Raw genomic sequence first — 22,433 nt, forward strand, 5'->3', positions numbered from 1 at the left:
CTAAGCATGTCTATTTAAATTTTTAGTACCTTATCAGCTTTTAGGCTACGCACAATTTTTTTTTTGTAATAGTAATGTTGTAATGTTTTAATGAAATTCATTTGTATTTGTATTTTTCCTACTTCATTTTTCATATCTTCCATAATGTTTGCTTCTATTAGACTGGAGGTGTGAACTTGAGAAAATATCTTACAGACTAGCAAGGAACTTACAATAAAGCCCAGGGTAGCTTGAAATCATGGCAGTCCATCCACCCTTAATTTCCTCATTATGCCGGAAATATAGTCATATGTCACCACGCTTGAGTTTCTATTGGATTTAATGAGAAATTTTCTGTGGTGTTCATCAGAATTTTCTATTCTCTGAGTTTTTGTGCATTTTGCTAATTGTCGTCTCATTGCCACTTGAGATTTCAGACAGTATATCACCCTAATAATAGCTTTTTCTCAAAATACAGATTCAATTTTTTTCCCTCACCTTGGGTAAAACACTCTGGTGGGTTTTTCTTGAATAGTGGGGAAGTTTGGATAGTCTATTAAACACATTATAGAATTCCACTGGTCTTCCTGTACACTTAACTTTTTTCTAATTTTCCTTTTGCAAGATTCTTTTCATATTGTGGTCACAGTTATGAATATTTTCAAATAAGACTAGATCATTTATTAAGAAAGAGAAAGCACTCTGAAAAACAAGAATGAGCTATAGAGCAATGGGACAACCCCCAAAACTTCATTATAGTATTTTATGGATCATAAAAGTGTTACCCCTTTTCATTTATCTGAAAAAATTGGAATACTGTGTTATGTCTCTTTTAAAAATGAGGAGTAAATTCTCAGAGCAGCTAGTTTACTACTTATATTCTTTTTATATGTGTGTGCCTGTGCATGTTGCAAGAATGTTTGTGTGAGTGTGCATGTACACCTGTGTACCGTGTAGGAGTATGTACATGTGTGAAAATGAGTGTGTATGTTTTGTGCGAATGTGTGTATGAGTGTATGCATACATGTGTGTACCTGTGTAAGTGTGTGTGTATATCTATGCACATGTGTGGAGACATTTTTAGTGAATCAGTCCCCATCTTCCACATTTTTGAGCTAGGGTCTTTTGTTTTTTCCTGACACACACTGTCCTGCAGAAAAGCAGGCCCAGGAAATTTCTGGATATTCTCCTGTCTTCAGCTTCCATCTCACTGCAAATCTTTTAAGATTATGTAAATTTACACCAACACATCTGGGTTTTTAGTATGAGTTCCAGAGATCCAACTTGGTTGTCAGCATCCCTTTAAAGGCCCTTTAATCCATTAAATCATATGCCCCCACCCCAACCAAATAGATTTAAATTATTTAAATTTGATTTTTCTTTGGTTTAATTTTATTTTATTATATTTCTTTTATAGCATGATTATTTTTGAAATGCCTTTAAAATTATTATAAGCATTTTTCATAAACCACTTCATGGTATCCTTTTAGAGTTTGAATTTTTCATTCCTAATGTTTGTTATGTGTCAGATAACCCACCCAAGTTTCTTTTATGTCTGTCCATTCTGGGCTGTGGATACAGTTGCTCTCACATTCTGCCTTCATGTAGGTACTTGGGATCCAAACTCAGGTCTTCCTTATTGTGTAATAAGCACTACACCCACAAAGCCATCTCCTCAACCCCTGAGTTCTTGATGTTAATTCTCAGGCATTTAATATCTTACATTTCTCTTCACCTTTGTTTAAATGATTGAGTTAAGCAAACTTCCTAGACTTGCTGTCATTCAATCTAAAATGTATTAACCATATTACTTTAAAATCTGTTCTCTAGTTAGTTCATATATTTGTTCCTCCTGTAGGGGTTCAGACCCCTGCAGCTCCTTGAGTACATTCTCTAGCTCCTTCATTGGGGGTCCTGTGTTCCATCCAATAGATGACTGTGAGCATCCACCTCTGTATTTGCCAGGCACTGGCAGAGCCTCACAAGAGATAGATATATCAGGATCCTGTCAGCAAGATCTTGCTGGCATATGCAATAGTGCCTGGGTTTGGTGGTTGTTTATGGGATGGATCCCCAGGGGGACAGTCTCAGAATGGTCCTTCCTTCAGTCTCAACTTTGTCTTTTAACTCCTTCCATGGGTATTTTGTTCCCCATTTTAAGAAGGAATGAAGTATCCACACTTTGTTCTTCCTTCTTGAGTTTCATGGAATTATTCTGGTTGCTAAGTTGATAAACATTTCACACAATAGCCTAATTTCTCATGACTGCTATAGTCTGACAGGAGTAATGCACAAAGATCATATAACATGCAAAGTAATCTTTCAAATTATGTTCTTCAGATTCTCCTAAGTAAGAAAGTGCATAATGAGAAAACATTTCTGGAGACATAAAATGACAAGTCAGAAGGGAGAATTTCTCCTAACCAAGAGTCAAACACCAAAGCAGAGTAGTTTTCCAGTTATTTGAACAGGTTCACTTACTTTTTCTTATTTCAATATCCTCATGTGTTTGAAGGTAGTCCACTCTAAAGCAGAACCCCAAGATTGGATCTCTCAATATCTACATGATTGGTCTTCCAGAAAAAGGAAAGTAGAATAGAGTTAGGAGATGATGAAAAAATAACTTTCTGTTAGTGAATATTCTTCTAAGGTTTTATACCCTGTGAAGTATACCATTTTATGTATTTATTTTATACCCTAAGAATTCTACCCATGGAAGATTGCATCCTTTGTTCAGGGTTCAAAAGATGGTGGAGTTACATGATAGACAAGTTGCACTTCTGTTGGGAGGATTTATGAAACACCTGCTTTCAAGAAAAAATCTTTTTGGGCTGAACTAACTTCCTTTTATATGAGCCTTTGAATATCTATGTTCTTTCCAGTTAATAGCCAGATATGTTCTCAAATCCCGCTATCCATTGGCATTTCATTGCATGCTATTCTCTTCTTATCAAACAAACCTACCTGTAACAGTTTGCTATCAAAGCCCTCTTTAATTTATTTGATGAATTGGTCCCATTTCACTGGTCATTGGATCAGACCATAGACATCCAGAACAATCTCTCCATTTGAGTCAGTTAACTTGGGATCTTCGTTACAATTTCAAATTCCCTTTCAACAGCACCTATTTGGGTTGATGTTTCAATATTGAAAAGAAGTACATGTTTACACAGATTAAGAATTCTACTAGGACTCTGCGTACATATGCCTAATCCTGTACTCTGTTCTCTACACTCTAATTTGGACTTTTAAATGTGATCCCTAAAGAAATACTTCCCATATTTTTATCTTTGTTAGAGGAGGATCTATGAAATACTTATGAAACATGAGAAGTCCTTGAATTTGGAAGTGAGCGAGGTTCAGTTTGTCATGGTTAACATTGATTGTTAAAAGTCTATGAGATATGTCTCTAGCCATGTCTGGGAGACAGTATCTGATTATTTCAAATGGGGAAAACAAAACAAAACAAAACAAAAAAGTATGTAGTAGTAGCATTCTCTGAACTAGGATGCTACACTGAAAAGACAAGATTGTGATGTGAACATGAAGATTTCCTGTTGCCTCCTGATTATAGACTCCATGTTACCAGACTTCTCCTGCCCTGCTTTAGTGCCTTGCAACTGTGAGCCAAAGTCACTATTTTTTCCTTGACTTGCCAATTTTCAGGTGTTTGCTAACAACTAGAGAAAAGTAGCTAAAATTGGGCATTTATCTCTGATAACTCAGTGATTCACAACCTCAGTTTCTTCAGCTGTAAGGTAAAGCTAATACATATTTTCTGTAGATCCCATAGAACAATAGGCAGAGTCTCCATAAAACTCATCTAACATGAGACAGCTAGCAAGTTGAGGTCCCCTTCTTTGTCATGATTGTTATGCTATAGATCCTACAATCCAATTCTATCATCCATTATAAGTCCTATAAAAAAATGGGAAAGGTTGAGACTTTCAAAACCCAGAGATGATTTGGCTTTAAATGGACAATTTTACATTTTGCTCAACAATTCTGCACTTTGCTTCCTGTTATAAATAAATAATTCATTACTGTCTAGTGTGTTTTTATGACTTTTATTTAATATTTCTGAATCATTCTTTATTTTCCTATTTTGATTAGAGATTTAAATTTTCCTTATTTCCCCAAGTGGAGAAAGTAGGAATACTGTAAAGAGGATGCCCAACCACCATTAGACTCCCACTATTAGAATAAAAAAATCAAAAATATCTTTTAAAAGGCTATTTGTAAAAGATTTGGCAAGATGATTATTACTCGTGGGTAGCATACCAGCTTCTATAATAATTATGTGGGTTGAGAACAGATTCTGAAAAGTAAAGTTGAGTTGCAACCTAATGAATGCACTTATTAACTTTAATAGCATCAGGTAGAAAAAGAAGAAGAGTGGGTCACATGAATGGATATCACTGACTCTTTTAACCATTCCATAAGACCTTCATGATGTTATTGTTTTATTATCTAAAAGTAAGTGAATGTGACACCTGAAAAGAATTCTACATGCTAGAAGCTGACCATTTAAACCTATTTTTCTAATGAGGCATATTAATCTTGTAGAGGGTTGATGCCATTTGAAACCAGAGCACAGCACCTATTAGGCATGTTCCATATAACTGAACCATCTCCCCAGCAAAATGATAAATTACATTAAATATTTACAGAATGTTTAATATATATCAGTCATTAAAACGGATACAAACATATCCCAAAAGTGTGTAGGTTACTTGAAAAATCATAAACAAATCTAACTATGTAATAATTTTCACATTAGAAAGACTATAGAAATACCAATGTGAAAAAGAACTCAGTCCCCTTGCTCCTTATTCTATCTGCAAATTTCCTGTATTATTTGCATAATAATCTTTTGGAAAATAATTGAATGAATGCTGTGGCATTTAAAAAATGGAAAGGAGGTAAGTGATAACTCTAGGGGAAGTTAAGCAGTTTCTGTAAGTTACATTCAAGTGCTGACTCTAGTGAGTAAGAATATCTCTATGTCTAGAACTCTACATTGCTCTTCCCCAAATCCCCAAATTTGGAATCTTGGTTGGATTTTTAATGACTATTTCTTCTGGGAATAGTCTCTCAGGTATCTGGCATTCAATCTTTTAGAACGTTTTTTAAGATAATATATTTATGTTGTTTATTGTGATAGCATATCAGTGAGATGCCTTCCAAGAACTCTATTGAGTTATAGGAAAGGAGTAAGTTGTGGTTTGAAAGTTCAACTACTGAGTTATTATGTGTGATTAGCCTTTGGCACAAATACTTCAAGAGACAGCAATTGTAAGATCTATGAGTTTAGAAGCATTTAGAATACTAATTGATCAAGGAATAATGTTGGGAAGGCAGGACAGGAATGTAATTTTCTTTAAATGATGCTTCAGGGACTTGAAACCTAATGTGTTGCCTGTTTATGAGTCAATTTGCTCATTCTAGAGGAAAAATGAAGAAATATCAATGCATCAGAGATGGCGATGCCCATTCAGGCAGGTCATATTAGTGAGCTCATTACTTGGGCTGGGTGTGGTCTGGGATGTAGGGACTGGAACAAAAGAGGCACTCAAAATCCATGCTAAATCAATGTTTTGTAAGGAGTGCAACATTGATTCTATCACTTAAGACACACCAATCCGTTTATTCAGTGCTCTATATGTTTTTCTTATTTATTTTTGGTAGAAATAACACCAATAACTTAAAACAAATATTGATTCTAAAAATAAAAACAGAAACTCCATTTTGCCGAAAAAAGAAAAAATTATTTAGCTCTTCTATTCAACACTAGATAATTTGAATTTTTTTCTTCATTGATTTTACTTATTCTTGTGTGTATGTATCCCTTAAAGATTCTCCAATATTTTGCAATGTAAATTTTGAGGGTAAATCTATTTTAAAGCATGAAGTGATTTTATGAGTATTTGTCTGAGGCTATGTATGTATATACATAAAATATATGACGTTTAAGTAAATTAAATTATGCATATATTATATATGATCTGTAATAACTTACAGCTAATTTAATATAATTAAATGATTTTATTGTTCAGATCCTGATAAGGCTAAATTATATATGCCATTTTTATACCATATACATAATTTTAATGAAATGTATTTGCACTGACTTTAGACATTTGGTTTAGAGAATTTTTTTATAGCCTTTCAATTTGTTTTTACAGTCTAATCTTTATCCCCTCCCAATCCACCCTCTGACTCTTCCACATTCCAAACCTCCTCTTCCCATCTCCAAGAGAATTTCTTCTACCCTCGACCCCCTCATCCCCTGCATACACACCACCAGACCTCCTCACTCCCTGGGGCCTCAAGTCTTTTGAGGGTTAGTTATATCATCACTCACTGAGTCAAGACCCAGCAGTCCTTTGCTCTATGTTTTGGGGGCCTCATATCAGCTGGTGTATTCTGCCTTGTTGGTGGCTCAACGTCTGACCAATCTTGCGTGTCCAGGTTAATTGAGATTGCTGGTCTTTCATGTTACCTCAGCTTCTTCCAACTTTTCCCTAATTCAATCACAGGGCTCACCAGCTTCTGTCCATTGATGGGGTGTAAATATCTGCATCTAACTCAGCTGCTTGATGGGCCTTTAGGAGAACAGTCATGCTAGGCTCCTGTTTGTAAGCATACCATAGCATCAGTAATAGAGGCCTTTGAACCTCTTCTTGAGCTGGATCCCAATTTGGACCTGTCACTGGACCTCCTTTCCCCCAGTTTCTTCTACATTTTTGCCCCTGCAGTTCTTTTAGACAGGAACAATTCTGGGCCAGAGTTTTGACCGTGGGATGCCAACCCCATCCCTCCAGTTGATGCCCTATCCTTCTACTGGAGGTGGTCTCCACAAGCTCCCATTCCCTACTGTAGGGCATTTCATCTAATGTTCCTCCCTTTGAGTCCTGAGAGTTTCTCACCTCCCAGGTCTCTGGTACAATCTAGAGGGTCCCTCTACCTCCTCCCTCCTGAAGTTCTTTTCTTTCTGCTGACCCTCAGGATTTCAGTCCTGTTCTGCCCTCCCTACTGTCAATACCTGATCATATTCCCTGATTCCCCTCCCTGTCACTTTTCCCACCCAGGTCCCTCTCCCCTTCCTCCCACCCCCATGATTGTTTTCTTCTCCCTCCCAAGTGGGATTGAGGCATCCCCACTTGGGCCCTTCAGTTTCTTAACCTTCTTGAGCTTTGTGATATAATGGCATTTCTAAACAGAACTTTGAAAAATAACCTTTAAAAGGAAACAAACTTTCATGAATTGTTAATTATGAGGAAATAATGGAAAATAAATTTGAAAAGAGAAAAAAGAAAGATTGTTGATCTGGAATGTATATTTTCTATAATACTATCTTGGGATGAGAATGAAAGTGAGATCTTTGTAGGAAGAGTGTGTTTTTAAAATGTTTGGGGAAAGAAATAAAGGAATATAAGGAGCTTGTACGAGTTCAGCAGTTAAGATCACATAGTGCTTTCTGAGGACCTGAGTTTTGTTCCCATAATACACATCACACAGCCCACAAATACCTATTGCTCCATATGTACGTTATTCAATACCCTCTGTTGAGAACAAAAAAGGGGGTCCCAGGGGAAAAGGGGGGAAGACACACAACCCACCAGAGTTTTACATATTCTCTGGTCTGTCAGGCATGGGAGAGCTGTCATACACTTTCCACTCAGCCCTGGGTGGGCATTCAAGCCTCTGACCCACTCTTCAGGTGGTGGCCAAGGGGCAACCTTACCTGGGATCCTCAGAGATACCTTGCTAAAGCCTCAGGGTTGTAGGAGAGAGGGATGAGGGAAGAGGTTCCCAACACTGAAGAGAGTGAGTGCAGCAGATCTTGACTGGAGCACAGGAAGGCCTTCTAACAGGAAATTAGAAATGATTCATTAGGAGAAAGTGTGTCCCATCCTCCAAGTGCAGTGGGACTTGATGAGCAGAGACATTCTATGGTTTTAGAGCTTTGTTATAGAAAAGCAGGGAGAAAGAGAGAAGGGAGAGAGAGAGAGAGAGAGAGAGAGAGAGAGAGAGAGAGAGAGAGAGAGAGAGAGAGAGAAGGCTAGAGAGAAAGAGAGTAAGAGAGAGGAGAAAGGAGAGGAGAAGACAAAAAGAAAGGAAAGAAGAGAGAAGAGTGAGAGAAGTGAGAGTTAAGAGAACAAAGGAATGAGAGGTAAGAGAGACAAGTAAGAGAGCAAGGTGGGGCCGAACAGCCCTTTTTATGGTCTTCACTGTTGCTAGGTAACTGGGGAGGGGTTTAGCCTGAAGGTCAGAAGCTTGGGCCATTGCCTACATGACAACTGACCATGCTTCTCTTGTGGGGGCTGTAAGGGGCGGCAACTTAGGCAGGAGCCAGAGTTCCAGGAGCATGACGGAATGCCTACCATGTCATTTAGGTGAATTATAACCATCGGGGTTCAGACCTCAGCTCAACTGGAGACCAGCCTGTCTGTGCATAGCCCAATGCCCCACAGCCCTCCTCTGGATTCCACAACCACCTGCTCTGACATGTGTGAATATCCACATCCCGGCCTTAACACACACACACACACACACACACACACACACACACACACACACTGAAAAATAAAATATACCTCAGAGCAATGAAGAAATTCAAATATCTACTAAGGAGGTTCTTTAAGAACAGGTGCAGGTCCATGGATAGTTTTCATTTGGTTAAACTTTGCTGAGCTAGAAAGTTTTCCTTCTTCTTGACGATGAAGTGACACTGTTACTTCAGGCCAACCAAAGCTAGAAACATCACAAAAACAATGATGAAATTAAAAGCTTATGTGTTACCATTAATTCTCCTGGCTTTTGGGCCTCTCTCCTTTCTTTTCCCACACTTGATCCTGCCCACAGGGAGAACAAGAGTGCCAACTAATCTGGACCTTGGGAACTCTCAGAGACTGAGCTACCAACAAAAGAACATGCCTCCAACATATATCTAGCAGAAAGCAGCCTTGACCTGTCTCAGTGGTACCTAATCCTACAGAGGGTGGGGAGATAACCAGGGGGCCCACCTTCACAGAAGCAAAGGAAAGGGGGGGGCAGGAGGAGGGATTCTCTGAGGGAGACACTGGGAGAGGGAGCAGCATTTGGGATGCAAATTAATTACTCAATTTTTAAAAAGGGAAAAGTTTATTTGTAGTCAATTCTCATTATTTACTGTAATGTTCTATGAATATGCTGCAAATTCTAAATCAGAAAATACTGAATTTTTATTTATTTATTTACATTCCAGATTTTATTCCTCCCACCCCATCCATCCTCTGACTGTTCCACATCCCATACCTCCTTCCCACTCACTTCTGTCTCCACAAAGATGTCCTCCACCCCACATGACCTCTAAACTCCCTTGGGCCTCCACTCTCTTAGGGGTTAGATGCATCATCTCTGATTGAACACAGACTAGGTAGTCCTCTGCTGTATATGTATTGGTGGACTCATATCAGCTGGTGTATGCTATCTGGTCTGTGGTTCAGTATAATACTGACTTTTAATGGACAATATATTTTAGGCTGTTCTAAGCATCTAGTGACAATATTTTCATTAACTAATGATCACACAGCCTTGTGTTATAGTAAAAATTTAATGGGAAGTTTCTACCCACCTTACATCATTCAGTTCCCAGATAAAAGACACAAAACCTTTATATTTATAATAAGCCTTAATAGTACTAGAGCTGGACAGATATCAGCACTCTAAGCTAACTTGTTTAATTTCCCTGTTAATAACACCAAAATATGACTTGATATGCTTTGCCTGGAGTGCTCTTTCTCATACTGGCTAACCTTCATAGCAAACTCAACACCAAAGCCTGTAAAAAACATGGGCTTTCTGAAAGTAAATACAGTATGAAAAAGAGACTTTTATTTGTGAGAACTCACATCTCCTTCAATCTCAAATGAGAATATCTTGTCAGGGCACTATGATTTTAAAGCTCTATCCATATTTGTTTATAACGCTAAAGTAATCCAACATTAATATGGGTCTTGTAATTAATGCAGTTGAATTTGCAAATACATACTGCTGAGACTCAAACCCAAGTCTTTGGACACACTGGGAAAGTGTTATGCTACTGAAATATATACCAGGGGAACACAGGTGGAATAGACTATACACGATGAGCAAAAATGCCCACTAGTGAGAAAAATAAACGATAAATAGATAGGCAGACAGACAGATATTCAATAAGTCTTTAAAAAGTGCTTTAAGTGTGGCATGCATGTCCTTAGTTTTCTTTCCCTTTCCGCTTGTTGTGGTAAAATGTACATCATTGGAAGCATTAATATGGCACCATCATGTTGAAGACCGTATTTTCAAAGCAGAAAAAGAACTGGGTGGTGGAAAGGAAAGCTTTGGCTTTCCTTAGCATGTATTTTATGTTTTAGATTCTTTTCATTCCTTGTTTGAAAAGCTCTGTCATTTTAGAGAAATCTGACAGCCCATTTGTAACCATCGTAATAAGTAATAACTAGTGCATACAGAACATTTTCACCATAAATTATTCTTTCTGGGGACTTACCTGGCAGACATTCTTAATAAGTTAAAAAATAATGACCCTGTTTAGCTCATTGTTATTGAGAATTTTCAGTTTCTACTCTAACTCCATGATGTTTTTTTTTTTTCATTTTACTATAAATTGGAAATAACCGGATCAAAATAACTTTAAGTTTACAGCATGAGCTAACAAGGCAACAAATCATTTTTCTCCAAAATTGTTAGAGAAATACACCTGAGCAAGACAAAACGTGAAAGAACAGAGTCAAAAGATGAGCCAATTAACATTCTTGGATCCAGATACCTTTCATCTATGGAAACATTACCCACAAGAGAGTTTATCAAAACCAGTCTTTTGCAAACTCCATTAAATTCAATGAATGGATTGTGAAGAGTAAATTGAGCCCATTATCATCTCACAATTTTATATAACATTCATAATCATAGTGTTACATAAGACTGAGCTAACATTAACCAAAAGAACAATTTGAATTCACATATCCAGGGAGAATGGGGCTCTGCTTGACAGACAGAGCTTCCTGTCCTGTTTGCAGTTCGCCCATGCAGCTCCTGGGTGCCAGGGAGACCCACACTCTCCTATCAGCTACAACAGAGGGAGGGAAGGAGGCAAACAAGCACACTTCACTTCAGCTTGTCAGCTTTAAATAAAATCTTCTGCAGCTGAAAAAGGGACACTTGAGAGAAGATAATGTGTGAAGTATCCAGATTCAACACTGGGACAAAATTCTCACCATTCCTTCCTCTTCCATAATCTGTCACAAAGTTATTACTTTTTTAATTACTCTACAGATAGCTTTTAATAAGATGCTTCATCTAAATGGCCTTAGGAGAAAAATTGGCTGATTTGGCTTGCTTACTTCTTTTTCTCCCTTTCCACCCTTTTGTTGGGAAAGAGCTCACATCATTGTGGGTAACTTCTGGAATACACTAAGGATAATCTATGACCTTTGCAGAAAATCATAATTATCAATATTTAAATCAGAGTTTATATAGCATATCATATTTTAAAATATTCATGCATTTGTTATATTTTAATTTCTTACCTAATACTCACTCCATTACTGGTTTTACAGTAATATTATTTTACTGGACAAAACATTTATTCAGTGGAAAATAAAATAGATGAGATAAACAACGGATCATAATGCAAATCTTTTCCTTCATCAGCTGCTAGAATTCAAATATCTTCCTGCTTTACAGGCCAGGCACCACTCTGCTCTTCCCCTCAGGTCCGTCCGCATTACCTCTTCACTTCTTTTGTGTTCGTTTATTAAACAGACAAAGTTCTATTGGAGTATATATTTCCTCAGAGAAGGCTTCCATGCTTTTAAGAAAGCACAGCATCATTTGGTGCAGAAGATGCCCACCACCAGCTCTGTGCTGCACTGGAAAGGGGAACAGATAAATCAATAACTCCTCTACTAGCTGCTACAAGACATACCATATAACTCAAATATATTGTCTTGTGTTTATTTACAATGGTTTATTTCCTTTATTTTCTACATAAATTTATAATACTTTTCCTCATTCTTTCTGTTCTCTCATGGTGAGAGTAAATTTATGAGGTGAAGGGTCCCTTCCCTCTCCCTGTCATTGGTATCCCATCATTTAATTTTTGAAGTTATACAAATATATGATTTTAAGTATATGTTTAAATGAATTTGAATGTACACAGGCTAGAAAGGAGCACATGTACTGTAGTCACAGGATGACTACTTACAAGTTATTTTAACACTTAATAATTTTTATCTCTTGTATAAATAATAATAATATTATGCAGTAGTATACTTTAATGAATACTGTGTATGTTTTGGAAATATTTTCTAATTTTCAATCCCAGTTTTGTTATTCCCATAATGTTAGTATAATTTAAACCAAAGAACATATTTAAAGTTAATTTGATGTATTAAAATCCAGGAAAATTATGCAGAGTAAAATTGTGAAACTTGCATTATATTTTATAATTTGTGCAGTCCAGTTAAAAATATTAGCTTCTCTTATACAATTCAAAGGTAAGATTATTGTGTTCTGATGTAAGAAGCCACATTTTCCATCATGGTATTTCCTTTGCTTTTACTTCTAACAGGCTTTACTTCTACCAGTCACCTCTGGCATACAATGCATGGTCTTCATGAGGCCTGCTAATAGTCATTTTACAGTTAGTCTCTCAAACTGGAAAGATTCATTTTCGCAGAATATTTCTGCTCTAAGCTGAGGGAACTGTTTTTGCTTGTTTCCACAGTGATGGCTGGGCTGACAGGTATGACGTGACAGATGGGTATCAGCGAGAAGCTGTCGGTGGGATTACAATCAAGCTCCAGTCTCCTGATGTCAAGTGGTTTGATGATTATTATCTGAAGCTCCGGCCAGAAACAAACCTCAGAAACCCTTGGTTTCAAGAATTTTGGCAGCATCGTTTTCAGTGCCGGCTAGAAGGGTTTGCACAGGAGAACAGCAAGTACAACAAGACTTGCAACAGTAAGCCGATTTATTGTTTCATTTAAAGTGGATAAGGCTAAGTCTCCAATTTGTGTGAATTGTGTCATGGGAATAGACTATCATTTGTTACTGTGCAGGATTCTTACATAAACAGAGTGTGTATTGCTACTTAATGGTGATAAGCAGGTTTTATTCTCACTGGCCAAAACATATCTAAGCAAGTGTTTACTCTATTGAGATTTAAAATAATTAAATTACAACTATTTATAGCATTAAAAAAATTAAATGTGTTTCTGCAAGGCACTGTGCTAGAAGCATCATGAATTAGTTCCAGACTGAAACGCCTCTTGACATCTCTGAAGACAGGGGCTCTGTTGTATGCATTTCTGTCGTCTTGAATGGTTAGGCAATGGAACATAAGTCTAAAGAATGAGTGAATAAAAGTCAGAGAGCAGGTCTATTTCCTACTGCAATAAATAAACCAGAAATAGTAACAGGAAGTTTGATGTATATAATTATAATACTGTAGGAAGCATAATTGTATCAAAACAATTATTCAATCATTAAGCAAGTACTTACAAAGGCTCAACAATGTGACAAGTTATTGCTTTTACTAGGGTTCTATGCTGTGGAAGGTTCATTATCTTCAAAACTTAAGCACCTTAGAAGTAAGGTAATACTGCTGTCAAAAACTCAGTTCTGTGTTGTCAATGTTGTGAGTGACATAAGGCTTAGACAAATATATAGTTGTGTGTACCACATCCTAAAATCCTTCCTTGATTTTAATAACCAGGCATAGCTAATTTTGATTATTTATATGTAAGTCAATTTCACAAAAGCTTTGTTAAAATCGTTAAGGAGTGTATACAGAATGACTTATCCCACATTGTGCAACAAAAACAAGACATACTTTTGCAAGGAAAATAAATGTCACAGTTGTCGTTACTTTCGTTCATCCTGTGAGAACACTAGCTTGTATCATCCTTTGGCATTGCAACTCCAATTCTAGTCCACAGATGGGTTGCCACATTCCTTATCAAATAAGAAAAATAGTGAGTTCTTAAAGCAGCCTTTCTCTTAGGTCATATGCATCTAGTGTTTTGTTATTAGTTCATTCTCTTCATAAAATGATGGATATAGTAGTGATAGTTTGTGCTTCCTTTTATCATTATTTGAGAAAACAAGAACTTAACCACCTTATTCTGGTTCTTATTAAGGTAAGAGGGAGGTAAGATGCTTTACCTAGGGTTTCTATTGCTGTGATGAAACATGAGAACCATAAGCAACCTGAGGAGCAAAGGGTTTATTTAGCATTTTCATCTCATCGAGGGAGGTCAGGGAAAGAAGTCAATACAGCAACCTAAAGTCAGGAACTGCCAAATAGACCATGGAGAAATGTTGCTTACTAGGTTAGTCATTCTGAGTGCTTATCCACCCCAGGACCACCTGCCCAAGAGTGGCACCACCTACAGTGAGCTGGGACTTCCCACATCAACCATCAATAAAGAAAATATGCCATAGGCTCATCCCCAGGCAAATATGGAGGTGGGAGGCATGCAATTTCTCGAGTGCAGTCCTCTTTTCCAAAAACACTGAACTGGATCAAGCTGACATACAACTAGGCAGCATGGAAGGAAAGCTGGAATGTAGAGTATTGCATTGGTCACTGCAAACCCAAAATCGTAGAAGAATGAGCTAAGGGTATGTGCACATCTCTGTTGTTTAATGTCCTGCTCTCTCTTTCCTAAATCTGCAAAGGCTTGTTTATTTCCTTTGTTTTTTGTTTTAATTGTTATGAAAAAAATAACTGAGAATCAGCAACACTTCCACTGATGCTTCACAATTTTGGCGTTTTTTATATTTCTACCAACTTTTTGAAATGGCACACTCTTTTCCAGATTTGAAGAGCATAATCCTCTCTTTTGTGTTTGTAGATAGGTGAGTATGCAGGTACCTTGGCAGAGTGACATAGAGAGAGCATCTCTGTATTCTCACCTCCTGAGTCCTCTTCTTCTTCTCTCCCTTCTCCTTCCCCTGACTCTGCTTCCTCTTCTTCTTCCTCTTCCTTCTCCTCCCCACCTCCTTTTATTCTTCTTCCTCCCCATCTTCTTCATTTTCATCTTCCTCCTTTTCTCTTCCTCTTCCATTTCCTCTTCCTCTTCTTTGTCTTCTTCTTTTTCATATAAACTTAAATTTATTTATTTATTTATTTATTATTTTTTCTTCTACAAGATATTTATTTTTAGGTTTTAGTACAGAAATGACAAATAAAGTATTTCATAAAAGTTTTACATTTTCACAGTTCTACCCATAATTAGGAGATTGTCATCTGTAAATTCACCTACTAACATATGATTTTATTTTCCATCTAAAATTGATGAAAAACTATCTTATTTTAGGTTGAATATGGAGGCAGCATGCCCAGAATTAAAATACCACCTTTAGTTTAATTAATAAAGTAATTTATTTACTTCATACCCACACTACAGTTTCTCCTTCCTCCTCTCCTCCCAGTCCTTCTCTCTCCCTTCCCCTCCCCTGCCATCTGCTCCTCCTCCCTTTATCTTCAGCAGAGGGGACGCCTCCCATGGGTATAAGCCTTGGCATCTCAATTTGCAATAATTCTAGATGTAATTTCTCCTATTGAAGAAAGAAGAAGCATTCCAGTAGCAGTGAATGATCCCCAAAGCAGACAACAGAATCAGAGACAGCTCTTGCTCCAGCTGTTAGTAATCCCTCATGAAGACCAAGCTGCACAACTGTTATATGCATGTATAGGGCTTTTGTCAATCCCATGCATGCTCCCTGGTTTTTGGTTCAATCACTGAAGGTCCCCATCAGCCCAGGTTAGTTGATGTGTAGGTTTTCTTGTGGTCTCCTTGACCTCTCTGCTGAGCCCATTTCTTAGAATTTCTAATCACTATGTTATCTTCTTCTCACTGAAAACACTTATGTCCCATTCTACTTCCTTCATTTACCTTTTGCTGGGTTTTGTCATACAATAACTTGAAAATTGACATGTCTTACTCCTAGCTCTGTCCTATCTGCTCATCACTTCTAGTCCATCATTTTCCAAAATGCATTCCTTGCATACATCATTGTTTGCCACAGCGTTACAGGACATCTGTCTTTATATCTTTACTTCCTCAGCACTTCCTCATATTAAAATAAATATTTATTCATTTCATACATAAGCTGCTTAGTCATTTGTGATTATGCTACCTTTGGAGAGGCGTGCTCACCTTTTGAACGGGAAATTGCTGATATAGTTATTTCTCCACAAAGAGAATCACTCACTGCATTGGTAACAATTGACTCATCATTATCCACACAGGCAGCTGCAGTCTACAGAATTCTTTCCTGTTGTGTTACAAAGAATTTTCATCTTTTTATCAGCATGTAAACATTTTATAGTCATCCTACAGACTCCTATATGTTAAAGGCTTTCTTCTTTATCTTTATTTTCCAAATTCCTAGACACTTTGTATGTATAGAAACTATTTAATAAACATAGTGGAACAAGTATCACTTTATTTCTGTTAGACCCAAGTAGTATTACAACAATAACTGAACCTCCCAATTTGAAAAATGAAACACTGGGGTACCCTCTGGGGTACAAGTTGAGTTTCTTTTTAGGTTTTCTTGGTTTAAATCTAAAGCTTTGCACAACTTAGTTGCTTGCATACAGTAACTGATAACTCCTCTTGTAGACTACCTTGTCTGGCCTCAGCCCTTGCTCCTGCTCCTGGGAGAAAGTACACCTAATCCTGTAAAGATCTGATGCCTTAGGGAAGGGAGATGCAGGTGGGGATAGCATCCTCTCAGAGGTGAAGGGGAGGGGGTTGGGGTGAAGAAGTCTGGAAGACAGTATCAGGAGGGGGCAATATTTGGGATGTAAACAAATAAATTAAATTTTTAAAAATTAATGAAAATGACTCCTTTGGTGTCATGAACTTGAACTTTCTAGTACATATTCATTCACAGCCTGTGTGGTTAGAAAATGAAAATATCTTTTAAAGAATCATTACAATCATAGTGTTTGGTATTGTTATATAAATCAATGATACTAAAAGTACAAATAGTACCATTAACTACTTTGCATTTAAAGCAAATTGATACAGCAATTGATACAGTTACTTTGCCAGACACTGTTACTACAAAGAAAATAGCAACATTATTGATTACATATGAAAAAGTGTGTTCAGGAGCTAGAAATGTTTGTAAATCTGTTACAGTAAATTTCTAGCTGATGTATACATTTTTTTCTAGTGAATGTGTCTTATAAGGGTTACAGATGAGTGAGTTATTTAGACTATGCTAATTATTATTCAGTTATCAGAATTGTATGCCATTATTTTTGAGGGCTTTCCCTGAGACCCTAACATATGAAAAAGAAGAGCAGTTCTTTGTTTAAAACCAGGAACATGCTTGACAGAAACAGTAATGGCCAGGGCCCAGAGCCTTGGAGGAGTGGTAGCTTCTGATCCTAAGAACCAAATTTGCCTTTCCTTACAGGACTATGGTTATCAGGTCCAAGGCTATTGTGTGCCTTGTCTGTAATGTTCTTTTTATTATTATTATTACGTATTTCCCTCATTTACATTTCCAATGCTATCCCAAAAGTCCCCCCTACCGTCCCCCCCACTCCCCTACCCACCCATTCCCATTTTTTGGCCCTGGCGTTCCCCTGTACTGAGGCATATAAAGTTTGCCTGTCCAATGGGCATCTCTTTCCAGTGATGGCCAACTAGGCCATCTTTTGCTACATATGCAGCTAGAGTCAAGAGCTCCAGGGTACTGGTTAGTTCATAATGTTGAACCTACAGGGTTGCAGATCTCTTTAGCTCCTTGGGTACTTTCTCTAGCTCCTCCATTGGGGGCCCTGTGATCCATCCAATAGTTGACTGTGAGCATCCACTTCTGTGTTTGCTAGGCCCCGGCCTAGTCTCACAAGAGACAGCTATATCATGGTCCTTGCAACAAACGCTTGCTAGTGTATGCAATGGTGTCATCGTTTGGAGGCTAATTATGGGATGGATCCCTGGATATGGCAGTCTCTAGATGGTCCATCCTTTTGTCTCAGCTCCAAACTTTGTGTCTGTAACTCCTTCCATGGGTGATTGTTTCCAATTCTAAGAAGGGGCAAAGTGTCCACACTTTGATCTTCGTTCTTCTTCAGTTTCATGTGTTTTGCAAATTGTACCTTATATCTTGCTATACTAAGTTTCTGGGCTAATATCCACTTATCAGTGAGTTGGTAATGTTCTTGAAAACCCCTGTACTAGCCTTGTTCAACATTGTTTGGTTTAGCTTCTTTCTGACTTTATACCATTGTGTGATACTTCCCACTGACTCTGTCTCATTTCTCTCCTGATGCTGTGCTTCTTAATAAGCTTGCTTATTATAAGACCTAGTTTTTCTGCAAGACCACCTGACCTTAACTGTTGTGTTCTCTCTCTACCTTCTCAAATCCTGGCTACCTCCCACTTAGGGCTCTGCCCTGAAAAATGAGCTCAGGTCATCATTTAATTTATTTTTCAAAATATCCATTAATGCTGCAGCTATTGTTCAGAACACTTAGGCATCTCTCAAACTGAAAACATGACATAAAAAGTAGACTTTTGAGAGCAAGTGTTTATTTGAAAGAAAGAACCGCTAGAATTTAAGAGCAGAAATATAAAGGCCAAAAGAAGTGAGGCAAGCTCCACACTTAATATGGTAACGGTTTTCTTTCTGAAATCCCAGATAATAACATTTTAGGAAAAGTAATTTGGTAGGATTATTATTCAAAAAAAAAAAAACAAGAGATAAGAAACAGGAGTAATTACCTATCCAACTATCTATCCTGCTGTTTGGGATATGTGATTTTCCTTGATAAATACCTGTCACCAAAAATTATCCCTCCTCCAGGAAAAGAAGTTTCTAAGACTACAACTTTAATCCAATATATTTTTTAAATCAGATTGAGAGTGCTGAGAGTTGAATCATTTGCTGGATGCAGGGAATGTATTGTTTAAAACAGCAGATTTAGTTTCAGAAACGGCTACAAAGAAATTCAACCTATAACACTGATAGAATATAAAACACACACACACATGCATGCACACACACGCACACACACACACACACACACACACACACACACATACACACACACATGCCTTTCCAAGCACTGGCTCTTCATAGAAATATAGGCAATACTGTAAAGAACATCGTAACAGGTGCCACTGCTTGTGCTAGTTATTATAAATATATTTATCCACAAAAATGTCGCAAGTACAAGAGATTTTCCCTTCCACAATCTTCATGATTGGCCGACTCTTTTAACATCTTAGTAATTGCCAGTGCTACAACCTTTAAAAATTGTACAGAACCGGCTCCCAAGCCAGATGGTTACTAAATAACGGAGATGTTGTCCCCTACAGCTGTGACATGGTACTAAAATAACAGGACAAGCTTCTATGAAAGGCCGGGCCACTGAGAAGATCATGGTAAAAAGCTTGATTTAAAAAAAAAAGAAAGAAAATTTGCATTAATGAATTATAATTAAGTTTTGCAACATCAGGCAAATCAGAGGCAAAATCCAAAGGGATGTATGATCTGGTATTTGACATCAAAATATCTAAATTCAATTCAAGAACTAAAGATACAAAGAACTAAAATATTAAAACAAAAAATTGCATATGTCTTGAAATACATAATGAAGTGCCTATCATTCTCCATTTTTTCTAGTTGTCAAAGCTGCAAAGCACTAATAAAAATACATAAACATAGTTATAATAACAGAAAATCTACTCTTATTCAGGAAAAAGAAAGCAGGATAAAACTAATGAGAAAATTAGACATTATGTTAGATTATCATAGGAGATACATAAGCCCAGGAATGGGATTTATAATGTTCAAAGGATGCAGTTTTACTGAAGTAGTCAACTGTGATTTTATTGAGTGATTGAGTTTTCCTGAAGTCGAGAAGATGAATGAATGGTACTTGTGTCCACCAGGAAAAGAATTCAGAAATAAGAAATCACAGAAATATAGTTTAAAGAAGTGGCCAGTCTTTATACAACAGTTAGAGAGCAGTGTAAGAAACAGAGTAAGATGTGTGAAAACAGTAGGAAGTGCTACCAATGAAGTAACAGCAGTTAAGTTCTCATAGAGCCTTGGTGGACTTGTATACTGGATCTGGCTTTTACTCCAGAGAACTAAGAAAACGGGATTAATTAAGCAAAAGAAGGATTGCAGCAGGTACCACTTGCCTTTTTGTTTCAGGTTGTTGTTATTGACTGTGTTCTATTTTGAGGTCTATTTAATTACATTTATTTTTCTACAGATTCTGTCAGGTGATGAAGAATTTGTTGTAATGTGTACATTATATAGCAAAAGTCATGGACATTTCTTTTATGAAAAATAACTACACATTTATCCATCTGAGAACAATGGAAAGGAATTGTGGTTGTGAAATGGATTAGGGAACATCAGAGATATAGGGTAATAGTGTGAAAGAAAGGGATCTACAGGTTGGCTAGAAGAGCCCACTGTGAAAAGGTAATGATAAATTCTTGTCATGTTCATGGCAATGAAGGGATTGGATTGACTGAAGTAAGGTGAGACCACAAATAAACAGAGGGAAAGTGGAATCCTTATGGATGTTTGATGCATAGATGAAATGTCTTAGTTGGGAATACAGAGTTGTTGGATATCTGTGAGCAAGTCTGCCTTTGGGAAGGTATTAAAGATGATCTGGTCATAATTTGAAGGGATTTTATCTTTCAAAAATTTTTTCTCTTACCATTAAAACTAATATAAATGTCTTTTTGATTACACTCCCCATAGAAGAACAGCTCTCAGATCCAGATATCATATTCGTTCATGTATTAGAGCAGTGGTGAGACCAAGATAAAAAAAAAAAAAAAAAAGCTCCATAAATTCATTTCTTTCTCTTGATTTAATAGGAAAGCACCATTTTCAAACCTATCTTGCAGTACATAACGAGTATTGGCCAACAGAATATGTTGTGAAATGATGTGTGCCATTTATAGACATGATATGATACCTAAAATTTCACAACAGATTCTAGACTCACACTTGTGCCTATATCCGTATGACTGAAAATAAGCATTCAGGAAAGCCAAAGTCATGTAACAGAAGTGTGGTCCCTTTAGTCACTTGGAAGACTCAGGAGAGCTACCCAGTTGACCTGTTTTATGTGACCAAGTGATACCCTTGTATTGTGTTAAGATACTAGATATATGAGGTTTGTTGCAGCAGCTATTAATGATCAGGATAGATAACAATTGCCAGGCTTTTGTCAAGACGTGTAAATGCCAGTCAACAAACAAAGTGACTACTAGAATTATAGGATCCATCTGTTACCATGGCAACTCCCCAGTGACTCAAAATTTACTGCTTTTTGGAATATATCCATGATATTTAAGCTGTTGCTTCCAAAATATTGTACAGATTAGTCAGAGACGTCATGATTATCAGAAAAGATCTAAACAGTCTCTGAATGGAACATGATTTATTTTCATTTAATGAATTATTAAAATGAATCCAGGGCATTTATTAAATTTAAATTTGATAAAGAAAATATTAACTGTTTTTTTATCAAATTATTCCTTTTCAACACTCCATTAAGCAAGATCATGAGCTAGTTTTACAAATAATGGGGGGAAATTATAGTGTAGTTGTTCTCTTCATTCTCATATTTTTATTTTATCTGCAAATATTTTAAGTACAAATTTTACAGAAAGTAAAGAGTGATTGAAATATTGGGGCTGGTGATGTGATTCGGTCAGTAAAATCTTTACCAAACAAGCACAAAGACCTGAATTTGATCTGTAGCATTGAATTAGAGAGAAAGGCCTGGAAGTCAGCAACTTGTAATCTCATTGCAGGTGCTTGGGGTGTCTGTAACTTACTAGCCAGACAAGCTAGCATAATTGGCAACTTCTGGATTTGTTGCGAGACCCTATACCAAAATATAATGTGAAAGAGTGATTGATAACCATACTGATTATCATATTGATAAACAGTTCGACTCTGGCTTCTGTGCACATGCACATACAGATGTCAGTATACCTACACATATACAGGCATGTGCATATACATGAGCATGTGACTATATACACACATTCACAGAGACGAAAAGGCTGTTAAATATTTCAAAGGAAGAGAAAACTTACACTTAGGAAGATCAATCCTTAGTGAGTACTAAGTTTGATTGGACAGTAAAAGGGAGTATTGACAACAAAGTTTTTATTCTAAGTCTAAAAGAATAAAAAAATCAAGGAATTAAATTGATAGAATATAAGACTTATTTTGGTCATCAAAAACAAACACTTTTAATCATGACAGAAATGTCTTATAACAACTATCTTAGAATGAAAGTTGGCAAATTTTCTGAGGACATGACATAGTAGGATTTGACTCAAGTAATCTCATTATAATAGGTATTTGTTACATATGTTAGAAAACAAAATAAT

At 36.9% G+C, this 22,433-nt stretch overlaps 1 protein-coding gene across 4 annotated transcripts in view; it reads left to right on the forward strand.

Annotated features, from left to right (window-relative positions):
* Positions 1 to 22,433, forward strand: part of Grm5 (glutamate receptor, metabotropic 5) — a 551,083-nt gene that overhangs the window by 378,403 nt on the left and 150,247 nt on the right. For all 4 annotated transcript variants that reach the window (XM_011241643.3, NM_001143834.1, NM_001081414.2 and 1 more), the window contains one exon: positions 12,752 to 12,987. In XM_011241643.3, the coding sequence (XP_011239945.1) occupies positions 12,752 to 12,987 (236 nt within the window). The remainder of the gene's footprint in view (positions 1 to 12,751; positions 12,988 to 22,433) is intronic.

The sequence above is a fragment of the Mus musculus genome, chromosome 7 (genome assembly GCF_000001635.26).
Source record: "Mus musculus strain C57BL/6J chromosome 7, GRCm38.p6 C57BL/6J".
Taxonomy (NCBI): Eukaryota; Metazoa; Chordata; class Mammalia; order Rodentia; family Muridae; genus Mus; species Mus musculus.